General features: G+C 36.2%; 1 protein-coding gene across 1 annotated transcript in view; it reads right to left on the reverse strand.

Moving 5' to 3' along the window:
- The window catches only part of ANOS1 (anosmin 1), a 149990-nt gene that overhangs the window by 20632 nt on the left and 106124 nt on the right, over positions 1 to 23234 (reverse strand). The window contains exons 7-9 of the mRNA XM_054188862.1: positions 18341 to 18543; positions 15791 to 15938; positions 10678 to 10830 (exon numbers count right to left, since the gene is read on the reverse strand). Coding sequence (XP_054044837.1) covers positions 10678 to 10830; positions 15791 to 15938; positions 18341 to 18543 — 504 coding nt within the window. The remainder of the gene's footprint in view (positions 1 to 10677; positions 10831 to 15790; positions 15939 to 18340; positions 18544 to 23234) is intronic.

Genomic DNA, 23234 nt, shown 5'->3' on the forward strand with positions numbered 1-23234 from the left:
AAACACAATTTACCTTCAACTAATCATAAAACGTTGCACCGATATGCTATCGCATTGTGAGCCTCTCTGCACTGCTCTTTTCCCTGTAAAAATTATGTTGTTGATGTGTTCTGTCTCAGGCATTTTAAGTAACTTATCTTAAAAAAAAGAAATTAAAACAGCTCTGGCTCTTTAGCTTCCTGTGCATTGATTCACCCAGTGGTACAAAAAAAAAAAAAAAACAAACAACCACCAAAGTGTCAAATGTTTGGTTATGAAATTCATGGTATTCATGACACCTCTGAGAAGAAGAATGTTTTAATAATCACCTATTCAAGCAGTATGATTAAAATAAACACCAAAACCCTCAGCTGACATTTAAACTTCATTCAATAAATGCTTCCTAACAAAGCAAACTATACTGTTCCCTGCTCTTATATGGAATAAAAGCGGTATCGTTTAAATCACAAAGATTTTGTTTCTCACATTATGCCATTTAAAATAAACTTTATTTCTATAGAACGCATTTTTTGTATCATACAATGATAAGCCTTTCCAAAAATGATATTAACAATTAGTGTGTAATCTAAAGACAGGCCTAAGCCACAGTATTTGTGTCCATATCTAGACTTAGGTAGCCTCAAGGTTTAAAGATGTTTATATTGAGGGATTTAAGTTTGGGATCATCTCTAAGCTGGATTACCTCTACCCTCACTCCTTTTCCCACACACACCATCCCATACAAAGTGAGTTCAACAGTATCTCGCTCTGGTTTCTATTACAAGGAAATTTGCCTCTTGCAAGCTCCAAGTCTCACAATAGCTGCTTGTAGCCTGAATAGAAGCTTCCTACGTTACTGCCTCATAGCCACATTTTCAAAGGTATCTACGCATCCAAAACCTGCGTTTAATAAAAAAGAAAAAAACTCAACCAAACAAGTCCAAGGCTTGCTACAGTTATACATCTATTGAAAATGTCACCAGGTACTCTATCATTAGCTTTCGCCTTCTGTTTAACTTTGACAAACCTGGACATTAATTTAGGTGGGGAGGCTATATGGAGGGTAGGTAATCTGTGAGTCTTTCCCCGTTCCAGAGTGAAGGTACAGACCCAGCTTACCCCTAACTCCGCAGTGGAAGGAGGCACAGAGTTGTACCTGCTACTCCCTTCTCTCTCATAGCCTATGCAAAAGCCATACAGGTGGGTTTGCACGCACGTACAATGCTCCATCAAGTTCCAAAACTGGACTTTCATGGTATGCATCAGGGCGTGCCGTATCAGGATGTTGCTTTGCTGAACTGTTATTCATAAAGTTAATGGCATTAATAGGCAGTTTCTAAATCTGCAGTTTAAGACTACTGAGTCTACGAGAAAACAGAGTGAAAACAGGTTAAACATCTATAAAATCATGTGCTTACAGACAGGGTGAACAGAGCTTGACTGTCTTCTGTCTCTCAAATGTAAGAATTAGTATTCAAATGAAGCTAGAATAAGTGGCTTCAAAACAAATAAAAAAAACCCCACGGTTCTTCAGAGAACAAGCACTTAAAACTCTGACACTCCATAAACCAGGATGTTTCAGATGCCCAAAATTTATGTGATGCTGTTGCAACATTGGATATTATCATTGAAGATAGATGCATTAGAAGTGAATAAATACAAGGAAATCACATTGGGCTCAGGAAATCCCATGAACTAGAAGTTGTCTGAAGCTGGGACAATAATCTGCAGAAGTATCATTACACGCTTACCCTATTCTTATGTTCCTTTGCATTTGCTTTTGACCGCTGACAAGAACAGAATACCTGGTGGGATGGATCTTTGGTCTAGACTACTATGAATATTTTTATATTCAGCTTACGGTTGCAGCAGTAAAAGCAACTGGTGTTTAAGAACTCATTCATCAGCTGCATACATGTGACGTTTAATTTTAGTGTCAGATACTCTTTTTTGGTGTCTTTCCCTCCAACTCTAGCTACTCATTCAAATAGTCCAGTTTCCTTCCTTGTCTGTATTGTTTATGCAACTGGTTTTATGGTCCCCTTATAAACAAGGCTAATTAAACAATACAGGTTAAAAAGAGGCATGTGGAGGAAAATTGACCCAATTTACAAAAAGACACTCATTAGTTTAAACCATCTTCACCATGAGCATGATGACTCACTGCTGATAGTTTAAACTTTCCTGGATCATAAGCAAAATATTCTACTTCAGAACTTAGGCAGGCTAAGAGAGCGCTCATGAGCAGTTATTACCCCGTTGCTGACGAAAAGTATCTTGCTAAACTGCAGTACCTCAGTATCTTTTTCCTCACAGTAGAAATGGTAGCATTGTTCCAGGTACGATAGGTAAGCACACAAGGCAAAGCTTTGACTGAATGAGACCTAGTGATACAGTTTAGGGAAAGAAGGGGAAGAACTGGATGGCAAAAAGCTTCCCGTTTTAGCCCTCAGTTATTCAGACTGCCTAACAACAGACATTGCCAATGACAATCTTAGTGACACTATAAATATATATATTTGTGGGTATATATCCAATTTTTGTATTTGTTGTTAAAATAATGAACTTTATAGATTATGGTAATACTCAAGAAGTAATAAGAAACGTAGAAAACTATACTGGGATGACAGATATTATTGAAGGAACATAAAGATACTGGTTTTGAAAACATTTTTTCCTGAAGAATTAAAAATCAGGTGAGAGTTTATTTATTAGTTGGCCGGTTAATTTTTTTAATGCCTTGAAGTGAGTCAAGTCTTGATAAATAATTTCGCAATGCAATATTGAATGTGTATCTGCAGTACTCCTCCCACATAACAATGCTCTATCTTTGGACTGCACTCATGGACCAGGTAATTTGCAATTACATTTCTATTTGATCTTGTAATGTAACTTCAAAAGAAATCCAGCTTAAATTTGTATTCAGTTATTAAGTTGGAGTATAAAAAGAAGACTTCTTTTAAATGCATAATTTAAGTCAAATTAAATAGTCTTTCACAATTACTAAAGGTGTTCTGGAGTACGATTCAGGTCTTACTGAAGGCTTGAGAACAGCATACATTATGTACATTTTAAAATGAAGCAGTAAGGGGATCAATCGTACAAAGTTAGAACTAGTTTGATTAATGTTCTGGATCAAACCAGTACAGCACAGCCACAATCTGCCTTCAGCAGGCATCAGTGGGTGCCTGCTAAGCAAAATCAATCTTCTGTGCTGTCTGAGCTCTGGGACCACAGTGGGTAGTTTTGATTTGGCTTCTGATAATTTGATTTCCTGGCAGACTTTGAATCACTTCCAACGATATTCCTGGGACTAATCGTTGGACAGACTTGCCCCTAAGTCTCTCACACCAAGGACTTTAACCACCTACCCTGAAAGGTACGGAGGTTTGGAAGCGAGTGAAAGGCATTCTGTAATGGTTTTCTGTTGTTCCTGTGGAAACATGAAGAAATGCAGGAAACTGTGCCCCTGAAACGACTCCCCAGCATCATCCCATTGACAGGCGAGATGCCACTGAGGCTGCCCCTATTGTAAATATGACTTTAAAACTTTACTATTTGTCCCACTAATCAATTGCATACTATTTGAGAAGTTGCACACTACCTGCTCTACCAAACTGTTATTATTTGTTGATGTTTTTCATGACTCCCACCAGCAACATTTTAAGTATAGTTAGCACGTCACATTTGGACATAAACCAACCTGTCCAAGTTCTGTAGTCAGTTTACAAAGTACAACTGGAGATGGTCAGATGCTCCCTTTTTCAGTCTCTCCAGGCAGCAAAAAGGCAAAGAGATTTTAAAAAACAGCAGTGGAATAACAAAAGTTTTGTTCCTGTAACTACATTAGGGCCTATGTAAGACAAAGTAACGGAGGAGTAGGAATCACGCAGAGGATACTTCTGACAGGATACAGGATATTCTTTTAACTCCGGAATGATTTCCCACAACAGCTAAAGCTGACAGCATTACTTACCTCCCCAGTCAGGATGCTGGGGAAGCCCGTAGGATACAGGCCTCTGAGACAGCTGTAGCACATGTGGAAAAGCAAAAGATTCTTGTGCTTGGGGCAAGCTATACTAATTAAATCCCTAAATACAAATGCACATTATGTGTACCAAAACAATCAGCCTCTGCTGAGCTAATGTCTCTGTATTCGCATAAATATGAGGGGAACATATTGGTGTATACTTCGCTATAATTAACAGCAAGGTCTTCTTGTTGAAAGAATGATCTGGACCACGTTGATACTTTCAAGTACAAATATTTTACTGCTTAAATATCTATCATTAGAAAATGGCCAGCTGCTCAAACACTGATCTTCCTAGTGCAACAGTTAGTACCAAACCTAGTGTTAAACAACTACTGCTGAACTCTTTACAATAGCAGCTAGAAACTCCAACTGGTATTGAAGGGTTTCATTAGCTTCAATGGCACTAGTTCTGTGAGAAAGGACCATAGGATAACATGGGGAAAGCTTTCAATTATTTTAAAATCTGACATATGAAATACCTTATTGCAAACCAAGAGTCAGCACATACAGTCACTTCATTTATCTCCCTGAACTAAGTGAAAGTTAATTTTGTTTTCCTAAGATCTGGTTTTAAAAGCATTCGTGGCAGCTTTCTGTTTGCTTTGCCTTGCCTTGCATTTTATTCCTCCCTGTAATTTAATTCATTACTCTTGTTTGGTTGATTTATCAGACAATGGAGGATTCTTTGCCTCTCCCTGCATTAAGTGTTCTTTTTTTTTTCCTGCTTTAGCATTTACCAGGAACACAAAGAAAGAAGCCTGAAGCCAAGCCTTAATGCATTTTAAATATTTGTCTTTTTAAGCAAAACCAAGGGGCAGATATATTGATTTTAGATATCTAGAAGTACTTTAAATGTTTAATTTAAACAGGGGACGTACATGCTCACAGACTTCATTCAAAGAAAACTGAAGGAAACTAAAGCTTTACCTGAGCAAGGAGAGTTACATTACACTCAAATAACAGACACTGAGAAAACAGTACTGAAGGCAGAGTAATGGGTTAGAAAATATTATTGTGACATATTGCTTTGGAAAGAAATCATCATACTAAATTACATTTAAATATTTTCATGTATTATAATTATTGCAGCAAGTGATGAGAATTGATGCAGCGAGCTTATAAAGAATAATTTTTTTCTCCTTCTGTCTATGGGAATTATCTTATTTTCATACCCTGAAGATACACAAATTTGCAGCAATTTGAAGGCTTTTCAGCTGAAGTCCAAAATCTCAGCTCTCTAGTTGCCAAACCACTGAGGAACAGAGGAAGCATAAGGATTTTTTTTTTTTATTTTCACACTTTCAGTCTTGATTACTGCACAAGACACTGAGGATCTTAATTTTTCTAAGTAGCTAATCCTTTTAAGTAAAGGGTTCAGAATGCATCCAGTCTTGGTAATGGATGGTACTCTGTGACTCCAGCACCAAGGAGTTAAAAGTGATTTGTTTAAATTGATTTCAGTGTTTGACATAAATAGCACATAATTTCTAATTTCACACAGTCGAGATGGCCAAAAAATCTGGCCACAAGCAAGTTCTTCTTTTCATTTACAAAAGTGGGATTCATGCTCTTTAAGGAATGTACTGTGTTTCTCTAATCCCAGGCCTAAGTCAGAAGCAGCAAGTGAAAGACATTTTCTTCTTTCAGAAAGAAGCTATTGTATTCATATAATTACAATATGCTTTTGTGATGACTCTGGCTAGCAAAATTATGTGCATTTGCTAAGCACCTTGCACTGCTTGAAGTGTGGAGTTATTTTTGCTAGCGTACATCCTGAAGCAAAATTATTATTGCCATCATACTGAAGCATTCAAACTGAAAGATTATTTCAGAAAGAGATTTATTTTAATGTAAAGTCCAGATCCTACATTCCATTCATGCCTCATGCTTACTGAAGCTAATGGGACTTAAGAAGAACAAGCCTAAATAAGTCTTTCCTGCTACCAAACTGTGGCACATTATGGTGCATATATATGGAAATAGGATCTTCCATCCACTTACTCAGACTTTAACTCAAATGCTGTGTTCAGTTTCTGAGTACTGACAAGCAATCGCTTCTTTACCATATCATAAAGCCAGTCCAGTAACAGTTTGCAACACCCGCTCTGTTGCAGTTGCTGCACAGGATAGAGGTCTGATGCATTCTATCCAGAGGGATGATATAAAAGCAAGAGCTTCAGCCCTGATGTTGTCGTTGTGGTCTTTCACTGTCTTCCTAGAGGCACATCTGCAAATGACAGGAATACATCTTCTTCGTAGTAATGGAAGAACTATCTTTGAATGTCAAGAGACGTCACTGTACATTCTGGAAATCCTAAAGTACATTGCAGTAAACTCCTAGGTGCCCTCTGCAGACCGACATTCATAAAGGACAAATTCCCTGTCATTCAGAAAACAATAACAACATCTGTTTTAGGGCCTTACAGATAGGACTGAACAACTTGATTTAACTTCAGAGTTCTACTTTGAGCAGATGGTTGGACCAGCTGACCTCCAGAGGTCCCTTGCAACTCATTTAAATTATTCTATGATTCTGTTCTATTTTGACCTTTTTAGAGAGAGTAAAATGGTTCAAATTCAAAATCAGAACAACTTCTCAGCTAACAAAGGGATTAATGAAAGTAAAGTAATAATCTAAAACAACCTAGGAACATGTTTGTGTTTCTTAAGTAGTCTGAGACTGCAAGAAATCCACACAAGTCTTTCCTTCTGTTTATTTCTGTAATCTGTGGTGTGCTGTGATGCTACAGTGTGGTGAGGCAATACAAAACTCTTCTATAGAGCCATCTTGGGTTTGGACAGAATTTAAAAAAAAAAATAATGCTCTTAGGTCTAAGTAGAATGGCAGAGCCACTGAATTTGAGAATGCAACAAAAATTTCTGAGAAGCCATTACTATAGAAAATGAGTAACATTCTCACAAAGCGACAGACTGCTGGTTTAGTGGTTGCTAAAGTTTTCAATACAGCTAAAAGACACTCTATATCACCACACCATGCTGGTTTAAATATCTTCATCTTAAAAAATTACAAAATCTAAATAACATATTTATTTCGTCACCTGTGCAACCATCTCTTTTTAGGACCATGAAGTCTATCACAGAAAGTACAAAAAAAATTCAAAATCAAACCAGACAAAGCATAGATTGCGACAACCAATTGAATTTTTGCTTAATTTACAAATGTCAAACATATTCAAGCTTGAGACTCCTATGTCTTGATGTCATGGGAACTGTTACCATTATCAATATTTTTCTTTCACATGGCTTCATGATGTTTTCTTAAATTTTATTTGTTTTAAAGTCACACATCCTAATTTAGGACTACAGAAGTGTTGTTTTTAATAGCAAACCACAAAATAATGAGAACATCATAGCAATCAACAGGGACTCCTGTTTTCACCCACCGTGAAGAAGACAAAGAGGTCAATGCCCTGTCAGGAAGGATTTAAACTCTGATTGCCTGTCTGCGATCAAAACAGCCCAGATGCTAGCGTTTTCCTACCAGTATAGTGGCGTATTCCTACCAGTATTTCCTATGACAGTTGCTTCATTCTTATACCTGCTACAAATCCCTAAACATGACTTGAGACAGTGCAGTTCATAAAGGGGAAAGAAGCGTGGGTACAGTTCCCAACGCAGCTGGCTCCAGTAACTGCTGTCTTTCATAAAGACAAGACACAGCCAATATCCTTCTCCTGCTGTGTTCCTTGCTCTGCAGTAAATTGTCACTAGTAAATTTGCAGTCAGTACCTCATCCAGGTACTACATAACCTCCAAACTCCTGTAAGAGCTTATAGAAGCCACTAGCTTCTCGGGAGCAGGTAACTGGCTATATTTCAGTTCCACACGAGGCAATGGCTCTTGCTGAGTTACTGCATGTGCTGTCACTCAGAACACAGATATTTTCTTCTTAAAAAAAGTAAAGAAAAAAGTGTGACAAACTGCCATATTCTGCCCCTCTTCACACACCTTTGTTATCACTGTTCGTTATGTGAGAGAAATGAAGGCAACTTCCACTGCATGGCTGGGGCATATAGCTAAATACCCTAGTGTATGTCACAGCTTGCTCCCACCACATCACCAAAACGTGGTGTCTGGGTGTCCCTCTTCTGTAACTGGATGTACATGGATTCACACAAGACGAGTAGCTGTACAGTCAGCAACTCAGGAACTCAACTGGTCCAACCCTGGCACAAGGTGACAGTATGCAAGCCCATGTCATTTCTAACAGATCTGTGCCACGTCTGTCTTTGAAGATCTCCAATTTTGGAGATTACACCACTTCCAAACACTATAATTTCCAAGCTATAAGATATTCCCTGACTTAATTTAATGTTAATTGCCTCTTGTCTCAGCCACTATGAGAATGCTGACTACCTTATTTATTTTTATAGGCATTTGTAAATTTTACTACAAATATTACTGCCAGGTATGTAACACAGTGTGGGATTCACCTCCAGACTTAGATGTCAACATTTAAGTAATTACGGTGCAACATCTATTTCTAAGTTTGATGTTCAAGTTACCATTATAATTAGTGGACACCTAGTTCAAGATATCTACTTCAGAACAGGATGAATATTGCTGTCTGGTCATGATTTTTCCTCCATTAACTATAAAAGTGAATTTGGAAAACTCCTTGTAAGGTGAATTTCACTAGGGGTGCTGGCATTTTGGTTATAGGACAGATAATCTTCTGGAAACAGGCTGTCAGTAAAAGGGCTGCAGCTGAATCAATTATTCCACTGGGATGAATCTTGCCTGTAGACTGTGAGTTGCACAACCCGGCCTTACACCTGTGGGAGACATCATCGTCTCCTTATCTTGGAATGATGGAGATTGCACAAATCTTGTCCCTTTTTTTTTTTTCAGTCCAAACTGCTCAGAATTGAACCTCAGGTCACGGAGAGATGTTTGGCATCTCCAAGCCTTCTACAAATGAGTTGTCTAGGCTCCCTGCAGTACTCAGTAAGGAAGAGAAGCATCTCCAGAGAATGATTCAGCTGCTGTGTGGGATGAATTGCTTCAGAAGTCACCTGCTTTTCTTTTTTGACTATAAAAGGAGTTTGGACAATGAGTTGACATCTCACTTCCAGAAGGCTAACGCTTAAGTCCCAAGCTCAGAAAATATAAATCACACTTTGGATAACCAAAACCATATTATTAGGTAAACTTAGTATTCACAATTAAAAATGCCTCAACGTTTATTTAAACTTTAAATTATTCCAGCTTTCCATGAAGTTAGGCAAAAATGAAATATAATGGAGAAAGCTAGAAAAAAATAAACTAGCACAGCCGAGATAGAGACAAACATCTAAAACGTGTATGTAGTCAGGCTGAGTGAAAGCTGGCAGATTTTGTGGAGGAATAAACATTTGATTTGAAAGTATTTGATACAACAGGGCTAGAAAGGTAACCATTCAAACAGGCAGGCACTTTTTAAGAAACAAAAGATACCTCTCACAATCCGCACCATCCAGTGTGACATATTCTTATGTTACATAGCATAACTGAATGGTTATACAGTGTTCAGGGTGGTGCTGCACACATCTAAAGCCAAAAGAACTTAAATATTTCAATGTTTCTCAATAATTTTCAATATTTCAACATTTACAATATTTCAATATTTTTAAGAACTTAAAAAATCTGAGAGGAAAAGGTGATTATCCATTTTGTAGCCCTTTATTTCAAACACAAAAATTAAATGGATTGTATACGCATGCTACTGCTACACATGTAGATTGCTCCAAGTTAAAACACTAAGTGTTGGCACATTTTCAAATAACAGCATATGAACCTGTTAGGGCTAAGCTGGAGCAATGTGTAACAATCTACATGCTCCTAGAGGGCAAGAAAGGAAAATCTCTTTTTTGATTTCTGAATTGGATTAGGCACTCAAAATTTATGGCATTTTCCTTTAGACTGGAAGATTTAAAGATAAAATTGCTGTTAGATTTTTCTGAAAAAGAGAAGGGTGCATGCAGCAGAAAACCAACTTAAAGATTTTTTCAGTGGTTGTGGCCAAGTATTCATCCTGTTATAATCCGAGGCGACTGATAAAGCTTTACATAAAGCCTACTGTGGCGTTAACATGAGCCAGTAAAACTTGAAATTTTGTGCTTCAAGCTACTGTTTAGTTTTTGTGACAACACTGCATTATTTCCATATACTTTCATTTCTTGATTAATTTCTCAACCGACAAAGCCCAACAAGTGATACTGCAGTGGTATCAGCAGAAAATCCACCTGGGAACTGTATGTGCTTGAGACCCTCTGACCACACTCAGGGAGACAACATTCACAGCCACAAAAGCTCTGTTGAACCTAAGGCCAAATTCTACTCCCCTATTTAAAACTTTACAGAAGCAATTTCCACCAAACTAAAAATTACCTCAGGTCTGGGAAGACTCACTTCACTGTCCCAACATGACTGACTGTAATTTTTGGGTAGCTGATTTATGTCATTTCTCTCTGACAGACATTTACACATCCCTAACACAAATAGGAGAGACAATGTGTCACTCTAATGTGACAGTGAAGTAAAGGGAGGGTAGATGTAGGATTTACCTTTGAATGATTGTACAAGGTTCATTGTATTTTATCAATGTTCTGCAGTTGAAGATAGTTACTCCTTAGAAAAAATAGTAAAATAAAAATTTGACAAACCTGTCTTCTTCCAGTAGACTTTGACCTGAAGTTGATTGTCCTGATAGAAAGGAGTTCCAATTTTAAGAAAACGAGCAGGTTTTCTCCTTTGAAATGTTGGGTAAGGATCTACCAGTCCTTTCTGGGGTTTCCCAGCAGAAGATGTCTGTTCCTCTGCAATACATAGAACAATCAGGAATTATTTAATTAAGTACAGTTACATGTAATGGTGCTGAAATGCAGAAAGTAATACTACCTTTAATCCAAATTGTCTTATTTCAGCATTTTACCCAAATTAAATTAGTATAAACTGTCTATAATGGTTGAAAAGCATATCATTTGTTTGAAATTTAGTCAAAAAATATTTTGGACAGAGAGAGAAAAAAATAAATACATTTTAATATGAAAACGCTCTGTAAATTTTCAAAAGAATAATAGAGAAAGGGAGTGTACTTATACCCCCAAGAACAAGAAATGTTAACACATTGACTTTTTAAACAGGCATAGTATCTAGCAGTAGTTCTGTATAATCATTCATAGTCTTAATATTTGTGCAGTGTTTGAATATACACAAAACCCACAGATGGCATTGAGTGTAACCCACAGAGTGCCACACATGGTTATTACATCAAAGTAAATACAGTCCTTTGGTATGCTAGATAAGAACATTCTGGTCAGGTTAAAGATCTTTCCTGCCCACTTTCCTGTTTCCAACAGTGAACAGTCAATGCTTAGGAAAACACTGTAAGAGCAGAATTAACTTTGAGCAATTCCCTTGGTGTTATGTGCCTAGCTTCCAACAAGCAATGGTAAGGGGATGTCCTTCATCAAGTATTTAGTTTGGCAACAGTTCACCAGGGTTGACAACATTTCTAGATATTTTCAGTTGAAAAGGCAGCAATGCTGATTCAAACTGCATTTACATTGCACACTTGCAGATATATCAGTTCTAAGAGGACAGTATTTGCATCAGATTAACAAAAAAAGCTGTATTTAATTCAGTAATAAACCTAAATGAAAAGTAAAGATTCTAATAATTACGAAGTGGCAATTATTAACTACATACTTGAGAGAAAGAGGGAAAGACGCAGGTTTCAATAATTACCGTGAGTAACACGTGAACTTGAACACTGTGCCCTACATGCAACTTCAGCTGACACCCACCTTCTTTTTGGCCAAGTTTTACTTTGTCAATCTTTTGATTAATCTGAGACAATTCTACTTTTTCTTTGCTTCTTTAAAATTAAACTACCAAATATACCTTTAACTTAAGCAAACATACCTTAAACTTAAGCAAATTCTTTCTCAAGATAACCATACTGTTTATACTGCCTAAAAGGAAATCAAAAAGTGATTGAGAGAAGTACAAACTTAAATCTATTAGGTATACCTCAAGTTAAAGTATTTTAATTTTACTAAATCTCTGCTTTGCTATTCTTTGTCTGCTCCACTTCCAGAAAAACCAGGACACCAATTTAGAATATTTCTATATAAAGATCAAGAGAGAGAGTCTTGCTGCATTTCCCAGAAGAGAAGCATGCAAATATAGTGAGGCAATGTATTTCTGAGTGTGGGGAAATACAATGCCAGAGGGCCGGGGTCAAAGCTCACAGAGGTCTGTAGGACTAAATTACTTCAGCGGGTTATGGACTATTCTCTATTCTAACAATAGGAACCGACACCTAAAAAACGAGAGCTTAATTCCACAGAACTGAGTAAGTGACAGTGGGACTTCAGCAAAATTGGCATGTTACTTCTGGAACTACTTCCCAAAGGCCATGAAAGTCCCCAAATAAAGAGGGGGCGTGAATGTCATGTCCTAGATAACATTTCAGGCAATATTTTTTTTTTCTTTTTCATATTTCTCCATCTGCTTCTGAGTAGTCTCAAAAGTACCTCAAGCAGGACTGGCTCTGTACCTAACTAACTTCAGTGAGATTCAGAAGATGAATTTGCATCTCCTCCAGGAGTAGTTTTTATTGTCTTTTCTATGTAAGCTGTAATCTACCCATTTTTTAAAAATGTCCAAAAAGGTCCAAATACACTTCTCAGCAGAGTACTCTATCCACTAAAATGTTTGATACCAGTGGCTTAGGCTCAAAGAATCTTGAATCCTCTACTTCATGGTTTTAACAGAAAGGATGCTCAGATTTGTCGATAAACGTATTATTGAAGTACTCTACTGCAAAACAAATTGCGTTTTAGTTCTTGCAGAGATACTGATTTGCAGTTAAAAAGAAAATATTGCTAATTAACGAAATGGATGTTCATAACTTGAACATAACAGTCATATATTTGAAGTATATGAGAAAACAAAAAATATTTTTTTGGTTTTTGCTCTTAGTATAGTATTACTCCGGTTTAAAAAAAACAATACAACAATTAATTAACCTTTAATCAAAAAATGTCACCACAGTAAAGTGAAATAAAGCACAAGGCATTAGAAAGTCTATACTAATTAGACATTAGTAGATAGCAGACTTTCACAGAAACTACTGATGGACTGGTTTATGAAGTAAAACAACCATGGAGAGGGAAGATTATCCAAGCAAAATTGTGGAAGGAATTTAAATCTAGCTGTGATGATGACAGGAAAGAGGTGCCACTGGGGTGGACAGAAAATGATGAAACCACCAAAGTCACACATGAGGTATAGGGTAAATGAACTCCATTTGGTAGAATATCTGTAAATAATAAATCTGATGTGATCTGCATCAGACTCTGAAAAAAACAATGCTATGTAGGGGAAAAGTGAAACAAAAATCTTCTCCTTGCGCAAACCCGCTGGTGATATAGACCATGAGGGACAGACCATTAGTGAGATCATGGAGAGTGGATACAGCACCACCAGCAAAAGTGTTTCTCACAGTAAGTATAGAATGCTACCAAAAATGACACAGTCCAATCTCAGTTACTCAGCTTCAGTTTAGAGGGTTTTTGTTAGATAGAAAGTCTTTATTTACTATCGCGTTTAAAGAAGATGATGATCTGACCTAACGTCATGACTAGCAATAAAGCCTGACAAACATCAGTTGATTAATGATCCCTGCTCCCAAGAGGGGAAAGTTTATAAAGCTATTCTCATAGTAAAATGAGAGAAAGAAATTCAACAGCTTGAGAGAAAGAAATTTAAGAGCTTGTCCAATGTCACTTTGGCTAGGTGTGTATAATGGCACAATGAACTTTATCCTAGTTACCAGGACACAGCTCAGCCGCTGAGTCGGGTGAAATCCAGACACTGGCCTTCTCCTGTGACCTAATGTAAGGTAAACTCAGTTACGTGTTCTTTCTCGGGGCTGTGACATAATCTGGTGAAATGCCAGTCAAGATGACTGGAATTAAAACTAAACACCTTAAAGTTTGTCACAGAGATCCAGGACTTCACAGAAAGTTCTAATCACAAGAGATAAGAAGACCTGTCATGGAAAGTAGGGATGTGTAAAAAAAAAAAAAAAGGAAATATTTGCTTGTTTATCTAGCAAAATGTTCTTTGCAGAAAGAAAAAGAAAAAAAAAAGAAAAAAAAAGAAAAAAAACCACAAGCAAAACCAATGAAATATGCTTAGGAAAATACTCAGCAAAATGAAAACCTCTCTCATAAACACCAATGACATGCTTCTAGTTGAGCTCAGTGGCTGAGCGTACTGGAATTAAACACCCAGTTCCCACTGTAGGTTTTCTTCTACTACATCTCCTGTGTACATATAGAAAAGAAAAAAACTAAATGTGGTAGCTCAAAGAAACTTGTGTTATCATGCACAATCCTGCAAACTAGGTCACTTTTCCAGGGGATGACAGAAAGCACAGGTACAATCTAGGAGAGCCAGTATGAAAAGGCCATAACTCCTATATTCACTTACATTGGGCTTCACTGAGCATTTAACCCAAACTTGCCTGATGTACACACTTGTGGAGACTCAAGCCCATATTCTGGTATGGATTTCAGGCAAAGATTCAGTGTATTGAAGAGATGAAAACTTGGCCCTCCGGTGTCTCTTAAAATGGACCATAAAGGTAGTGAAAATGAGCTTAATATGGGAAAAAGAAGGGTCTTCAGGTCTATTTTATCTTTGTGGTACTTAACGTGGTACATTAAACTGGGAAGCAAGTGTTGATATGAAGGTCTTGTCATAGCTAACTACTACTTTAAAATATTTTATGTATATCCAAACTGTATATGCTTGCAGAAGGGTTCAGCAACAATAGCAATGTATCGGTTAGGGTGAGAGCAATTACAGTTATGTTACGAAAATGGAGACAAGTGAAGTTTAAATTTCAAATGTACTTTAAAAAAAGAATGTGAATGGATAGAAAATGAAATGCGTTCAGGACAGGATATTTAAAATTATATTCTTTAACATATTATCAAAATTTTGCTGTGTTGGTTAATCGAGGACACGTCAGCAGTAGGGCACTAACTTGGTATTGTAATTATACAAATAGCATTTAACTAAGAATCATGGTTTACTTTCAGATTCAAATATGGTTTTCAATTGTATTACTTAGCATGTGAGGTTTAAAGAAGATCTTAACAAGAAATAACCTGACATCTAAAGATCTCAAGATTCTAATTTGAATGTGGGTCCTATGTGTGCAATAATTTCTTGAGAATTCATTGCATGGAACATTTTCGATTCCTTAATAGAAGAGCTGATGTTTTATATTAGTTCATAGTAGATACACATTTGTGTGGTCCAGGAGTCTGAATTAATGGGCTACTCAAAATAGTCAGGAGTTTGAAAAGCACTGCAAGTTAAAACTGTCCACTTGAGACAAAGACACCGAAATGGTTCTACTCCAGCCACTGACAAATACAGTAAGTATTTATATCTGTATTGCATTTAAAAAATATTAACACCACAGTCGTGCAAACGCTTCAATTTTCGTTGCATTTGTTTATTTCAGGTGAGTAGGATCTAAGATAAAGAATTAGGCACAAACTGTCACCAATTTTTAGATAAGAAATTTAACATTAAAAGCTTACTCAACTTCACCGAGACGGGATCACTATGATATAAACCAGAAAGCTTTAGGAAAATATTTATTTTTTTAATTTGAGAAATCCTTATATAGAATATTCGTATTCCAGATAAAGAAGAGATAAAGCATTCAGGTGATTGAATACAATTACTCACTATTATTCCTGGTGTCCTGAGTCGTGCTAAAATGGAGAGAAACCTTAGCACTTTTTAGGCGTATCTGACCCCAGCGCGTTACTGCCTGCAGTTCGACATTGTAGTTGCTGTTGGGTTGGAGTCCCTCCAAGACCACATAATTTTGGGCCTATAATAGAAAAGAATAAATATACAAAGTAGTTATAGTATTACTGAAACATAGACCCTTATTAAAAGCAGGCCTGTTATCTTAGGCACCCTACTCTTTTGAAATTAGAAAAGAAAACTCATGTAGAAATTTCAACAGAGCAAAATTTCTTTTTAAAAAAAAATGTTTATTCAACTCTGGTTTTCTGTGTCACTTAAAAAGAACTAACCTCCCTGATGTTTACATAATTTTGGCAAATACAGACACCTATTGTTTAGGTCAAAACTAAAAGGGTTTTTTTACATATAACAAGTTTTTTTCTTATGCCAAAATTATTTTAGCCGAAGAAATTTAAACTTCTTATTCCCCAATTTCTGCCTTAGCAAAGAAAACGGAATTTTTTTTTCTAGAGACAGTCATACTGAAGACAGCTAAAATCCAACATTCAGTACATTTGTCAATATTTTCTATTTGTTGAAACTGTTGAAAACAAAAATGAAAAAACCCCTCAAAATTCACAATCAAAAATACCCCCTCATTGGTAAGAATACTTTTCCACTATAGAATGGAAAACAGAAAAGAAAAAATACAGTTTCCATTATTATGGAAGTGTCTTAAATGGGGAAACACCACAGTAGGATTATCATTCTCTGGTCAATAATCCATAAATTAAGGCAAGTCCCAGGGTATTGCAAAGAAGAGCCAAGGCTTCTCAGTATTCTTACACTTCTAAATTTTTTTAATGTATTTATAAAAATGCCCTTACAGCCCGTGTCTCAGACAGAAGACATTACTCCATGATTTCATTAGAATACTTTGTATCTCTGAAGTTTGACAGTCAATCTAGAGTGAAAAACTTTACCATGTATTGCCATATTTAACACTCCAGGGACTGTCAAAAGCATTTCATATCAATTACCCTTACTTGTTTTCTGCTGAGATATTTATAACATTGACTATAATGCTCAATTAATGCTGCTCATACTGTAGTCAAGTTATTTGAATGTCTACCTGGAATGATTTCATGTGGAAATCATTATAAAATTATTTGGACTAGACTACATCTAAAGATAAAAACTGGGTAAAAAAAATCTTCAATGATCTTCAAAAAATAAGATTTTTCCACCCTTAATTTCTTTTTTTTCCAATTTTTTGCAGTTTCAATTTTTAGACAGAAGAGTTGCTATAATGCTCAAAGGACCATTGGTTAGCAATGGCCTCAGGAGTGTCCTGTGGTGGAAGTGAATCTCACTGGCATTGCCGTACAGTTTCATGACTGCAGAAGAAAAGGTACAATGAACCAGGAGTAATATGAAAGATACTCTGAGAGCCTGCCTTTTCTCTGAAATATGCCTTGGCTCTTCCGGATTTCTCTATATTCAAGGTTAAAGAACCAAGTTATCTCAGCCCCTGAAATTACTCCGTATCGTCTACATTTGTGGGGACATTTCCTTTTCCTGCCTGCCCAGCACAGAGGAGGTGGTGGAGGCTGTGCAGCCTCCAGACCCCGATCACCCACCAGTTCCCATTAGAAGAGATGGGAACCATGAGACGAGGCTACCATGGTGGCGCCTCTACTGTGTCCAATCTGCTGTAGATGAGCTCAGCACACAGTCTCCGTTGGCTTTATTTCTCTCAGGGTTAGGTGACTGAGGGACAGAAAGCACTATAATCCTCCAGCTGTCATTCATCACAGTGCAAATGGGCAGCCAGAGACAAAATACAGTGTTAACATAGACATGGGAACAAATTCTCACAATGCATTTATTAAGAGCACTAAGAGTTAAGTTCAGCCTGTTATCTGTAATTGATTCCTTTTTCTATTAATTACTTTAAAATAATATGCAATATGCACAAGTATATCACAAGGCAAAGTTTTCCAGTAAAGCATATTTGATACATCATTTAAGAAACTCATAGGAACTCGCCGCAACCGAAATATGTCAGATCTTTGGTACAGCAGCCTATTCAAAGAGCTTTGGGTTTGTTTTTTCCTTGGACCTATACTGACTATTTAATGGTTATTCTATATGATAGTGTCACAAGTCATATTTGCACAGTGAAAGAACAATGTGACAGATGATGTTAGGCTTTTTAAATAAAACAAGTACTGTATCTTTAAGAAGCACTAATAAAATAAGTCTGAATTTAGAGGACAAAGAGCATTTAACTTTCTATTCATCTTTCCTGCAAAATCTTCTGGTATTTACCTGCATTTTAAGGCAGAAGTCTACTTTTCTCCCTGAGTTCATTGATAGAGACAAAAATTGCCTATGGGGTTGGTGATATTAAAAATGAAGACCACTACCAGCTGCTGAAATTATTGCAATTTATCACATATTTTATACTTACACTCTACTTACACTCTATTTTGTGCCAGAAACAAGCCATATTTCTGTCTCATTTACTATTTTCTTACTTACCCCATCAGTAATCTTCCTTCTCTTTTTTTTTGCTGGGATTACATATTTGCTATATGTCCAGCTCCAGAAGACTTTGTAGTGGTGCACTGGGATATCAGGCTCTTCTGGAAGATCCCACGTAATCAGTACATTTACACTCCCATCATTGTTTGCACTGATATTGGCAATTCTGATATTAGATGGAGCTGGTGGAGCAGATGGATCTGGAATTTAAAACAAACAAAAAGATTCGAAAGTAAAGATCATCTTCAAGAAGGTAAAGATCAGGCATACATGAGATGGATTAAATATTCTCAATAAGTTGAAGAAAATTCAGGCAAAAATTTCCCATAAGTGATATGTCTTCTTGTAAATTCTAGAAATTCAAGCTCTACTGAAATAAAAATTATGGGTTAGCATCTAGTTTTGTCATTATTCTGTGTTGTTGATAGCTCACAAATATTTTGAAGCTTTATCAAAAAGTTCTAGATGATCAGTTTTACTTCTGTCATTCATTACTTTAAACATATAGTGAGTGTAAAACACTCGTGTTCTACAAGTGGCCTTCTATAGTCGTCACAGAATGGTATGGTGGAAACACTGAATTTTTCAGTGTTGCCAGACAATTCTCAGATGATAACATTATGTTTCTACATGTTGAATCTTTCTTCAAAATTCTAGTATTGACATTTACCACCGCAGACATAAACACTTCCTTAGAATAAATATAATGAAGATGTAATGATATATTATGATGTCATAGAAGTCTATAGGTTTTTTTTTTTTTAGAACAGCAAACAAAACTAACTAGCCCTTTGTTTTATTTTCCTATTCTGGTTTAATTTCTGGTCAATATCAACTGAAATATTATTCCTTCAGTTGTCTCTGTGCTGACCCTACAGTCAAGGACACCTGACAATACTGAATGTTAGGTCCTCCTTATGGACCTCTACACAATTTCCGGGCCCTGAATAATATGAATCAATGGAAATTTTGCAACGGATCTTCTGAAAGCCTAATTTGCTATTTACTAACTCTTACTTTTTAATCCTACTTTTTAACTCCTACTTTTTTTCAAATGCCCATGGTAGCCAAACATTGGTGACAAAATATAAGGAAACTGCAAAACCAAAATTTAAGTAAAAGTAAACAGCGTGACTCAAAAAAAATTAAAAGTGAATCAGGCAGAATAAAGGAAATTCATACTAATTAAGGTACGCTATGAACCTGTAGTCAAGAAAAAACAATCAGATCAAAAACCCCATTTTCATGTAACTTTTTAGACAAATGAGCCAACACTTATTTGCCAGAAATAAAACTGAAGGTGTGCAGAGAGGACACCAGGCATTCGCTTACTGCATGGTTCACCTACATCTTTTTATAATGGTAAATGAGCTGTTAAATAAACTTTCCAGGCATACTAAGTTCATCAGATAATCCTTATGACAAACGGTCTCACTGAAAAATTCCATCGTTTAGTTCATTGAAATTGACACATTCAGAATTAACAAAGACGGCATTTCCTTTTTAAAGATCAGCAGATGTGAAATAATGGCTTATTCCTGTTATTTAGCAGGACTCTTGGTTAAATAACAATGGATGCTCCTGTTTCCTCACACATGCCATTTCAGTTAAATAGTAATGGATGCCCCTGTTTCCTCACACATATAATTCAACCGAACTTTTGGCCATAAAAGTTACAAAGCATATTTGAGTTTAAGAATTCTGGAAACTTAACTTAATTTTCAAAAGAACAGGAACTCCTTATTTCTTCTCACTCATTTTTTTAATCAGCTTGCAAGCCAGTTCCCTTTATTTTATTTTTTTTTCTGGCTTTGGAGAAGCATTGCTCTTAATAATTATTTCCTTACCTGTGAAGTAGCCAACAACTCCATCTTAAAGTATACAAAACTATTTATATTGGAGGGGATATATTTAAGACATTAATTTAGTTAAATGGTTTGTACTGTTCTAAAACACAACTTTTCAATTACTTCTATTGTTTAATAAAATAAGTAAATATAAAATGAAATACAGGTACAATAAACAGAATCATGATACATAAATCCAAAATTTTCATTAAGTATTCATTTTCACTCATTTAAAATGTTAGGGTTTTTATATGTTATATGACAATGTATTATGGCAATAAAACATTTATAACCTGAAGTGCAACATGATCATATTACTGTAGGTGAATTATTCAGGTTATCTCCCAGCAGTACTGTGCATCATGTATTATGTATACATAACATATGGGATAGAATTAAAGTGTTTTAGAGAAGATGTCTTCACAAACGGTCAGATATAAGCACAAACAATTCTAATCATAAAACATGTTTGTCTTCATTCTGCATCTACAAGAGACTTTGACAGTCATTAATAAAATCTAAAAGTTAAATGAAATAGCTCTTCTGGAGAAAGTGTTTTACATGATCAAAATTATTTTGAAGCTCTACTCACCAATTTTTCCTAGATCTAAAAACAAATGAACGAATTGACATTCCTCCTTTTCAAATGTTTCTGTCCCCATAGGAATGCAAGACAGTGCGTAATTTTCCTTGTATAAAGTTAGCGATTGACCAGAACAGAGCTTTTATATGTCTCAGAAGCACAAGAATACATTTTTTTAAGGTAAGTTCAAACACCCCTGTTTTTCTCAGCAACATAAGCAGAAAAAGAAAAAAGTAAGGAAGAACTATGTGCATACTGAAACCAATAGATCATTTCCTCTGACTTATGGCAATAGCTATAAGCTATAGCACCAGTCAGCTACAATTTCACCCTGTATTTTTTATAATTGTACAGTTTATTGCAAACATTACTATATCAGTAGCATTTCTTCTGTGTTCACTAGAAACAGTCCAGTCAGGAGACAAAACGCTCATCCATATTTAAAAGAAAGCCTAGTCGTGTTTCTCCTTTGCTATGGAGAGTGTAAACATTGTACTAAAAATCACTGGGTAATTACAGTTAAGGAAAGAGAGAACATCCTCTTAAAAGGAATATACATGTGAAATAATACAGTATTAGCAGAACCATCTTCCTGAGTGTTCCCATTCTTCAAAGTCTCTCTTTTGCAAGCCTCACAAATGTCATCCACAAAAATGCCTTTGAACAGGAGGAAGAGGGGTGGTGGCAGCAGTAGAAGACAGAAAGGAAGGAGATCTGCAGTTGACAGACGTGGAAAGGCGAGACATTGGAAAGTGCCACATTTTCCAGAAGAGCTCTTTTAAAGCTAGTAGACTAAGCTGGAGAAAATAATAAACTAGAAGGACATAGATATCAAAGATGAGCAAAACAATTTATTACAGTTTTGCGTTTAATCATCTGAAAAAAACCTGTCTGATTGTAGAGACAAATAGAGTAAAATATTTCTTGGATTTGGGATCTATTACCTGCAATATGAAGCCACTTAGTGAGCATTTTATACCAGCTGAGGATCCATTCCATATTAAGTATTTCAATACCACTACATAATTTATTAATTTATTTCTATATACTTCTGTGATGCTCATCACTATGGCAGAACTACCATTTTGTAAACCAAAAAAAAAAGAATATTCATCTTGTCTTTCATCTGAAAGGACTGAGTTTCACAAGCAAAACTAACATGTGAGAAGGAAGAGCAGCAAGGCAAGATATTGTGATCTCTGCTATTAGATTAGTAAGAAACCCAAACCCCACCCTCAAAAAACCCAACCAAACAAAAAAACAAAAAAACCCCGCCTAGACCCCTCCAAAGCCCCTCCTCAAAAAAACCCAAAGCCCCCAAAAAACCCAAACCCAAAAAACTGTTAAGTATAAGAGCATGGTCCTCCACAATACATGCCTGCCAGTTACCAGATAACAGATTAGTTGGCTTTTTTCTGTTTTTTTTTTAAGCCTTCACTATTGCATTATTGAAAAGCCATGCCTGTACAAGGTGCTCTGTTATGCTTATATCTATGCAGACATTAAAAGCAGTTTACAACTCATGCTGAAATACTTCAAGGTTTAATAACTGGCACTGGAATATAAAGTTTATATACGTAAGTTGTTTGTTAACCTGACTGTGAAGCTAAACTGTCATTCTGCTGACCATGAAGCTAAGAGCCATTCTACTGTTAGTCTTCATATATCTGTGATTGCTTTGACTGACTGCCCACATGTATAATTCATACACATGAACATTAAATTACTGGAATGGAAACTACTGCCAGTTTTTCAAATTTAAAGTTCTGAAATTTCATATACATGAATTTATCTGAGTGTTAAATCAAAAGCCTTTGGTTTGCAGAAAGAGTGATGCTAGCTGCAGCTTTTCCTTTGCAGTTTATACTACAACTCAAATAAAATAAAAGTCATTATATATATACTAGCGTTTGGCACAGACAGCTGTCCTCAAATCCGAAAAAATTCTGGTCTCAGCAGCCTGACAAATAAATCACTTCTCACTGCTAGAAATGATAGCTTCATTAGGTCAAGGCTGAAGCTGCTGTTCCAGCACATGGAGTAAGTACTGCATTTGTCTGGATTGTATCTGGCTTGAATATACCCAGAGGACTTAAATTCTTGTCTTGCTGGCTACTCAGCCATCACAACCGAAACTCTGTCTCCAGTCCCCAAAAGGGAGGATTCCTTGCTGCAAATGAAAGAAAAAAAGAAAACCCTCACATTGTCACCATTTCAAAACGCATGTCTTCCCACACTCATATCTGTAGACATAGTGATAGAAAATTTATATTTTACAAAATTTTTTCAATCAATAGGATCTAGAAGCACTTTGCAACCTTAACAAAACAGTACGGGCAAGCTGTACACAAGAATCGCATCTCACGCTGTGGCAACGCATCCACTTTGGCTTTAAATGTTGCAACTGTAATGAAAACAGTAAATGATTTGGGATATATGTCAGAGAAAAAAATAATGACAT

The sequence above is a fragment of the Rissa tridactyla genome, chromosome 1, assembly GCF_028500815.1.
Source record: "Rissa tridactyla isolate bRisTri1 chromosome 1, bRisTri1.patW.cur.20221130, whole genome shotgun sequence".
Lineage (NCBI taxonomy): Eukaryota > Metazoa > Chordata > Aves > Charadriiformes > Laridae > Rissa > Rissa tridactyla.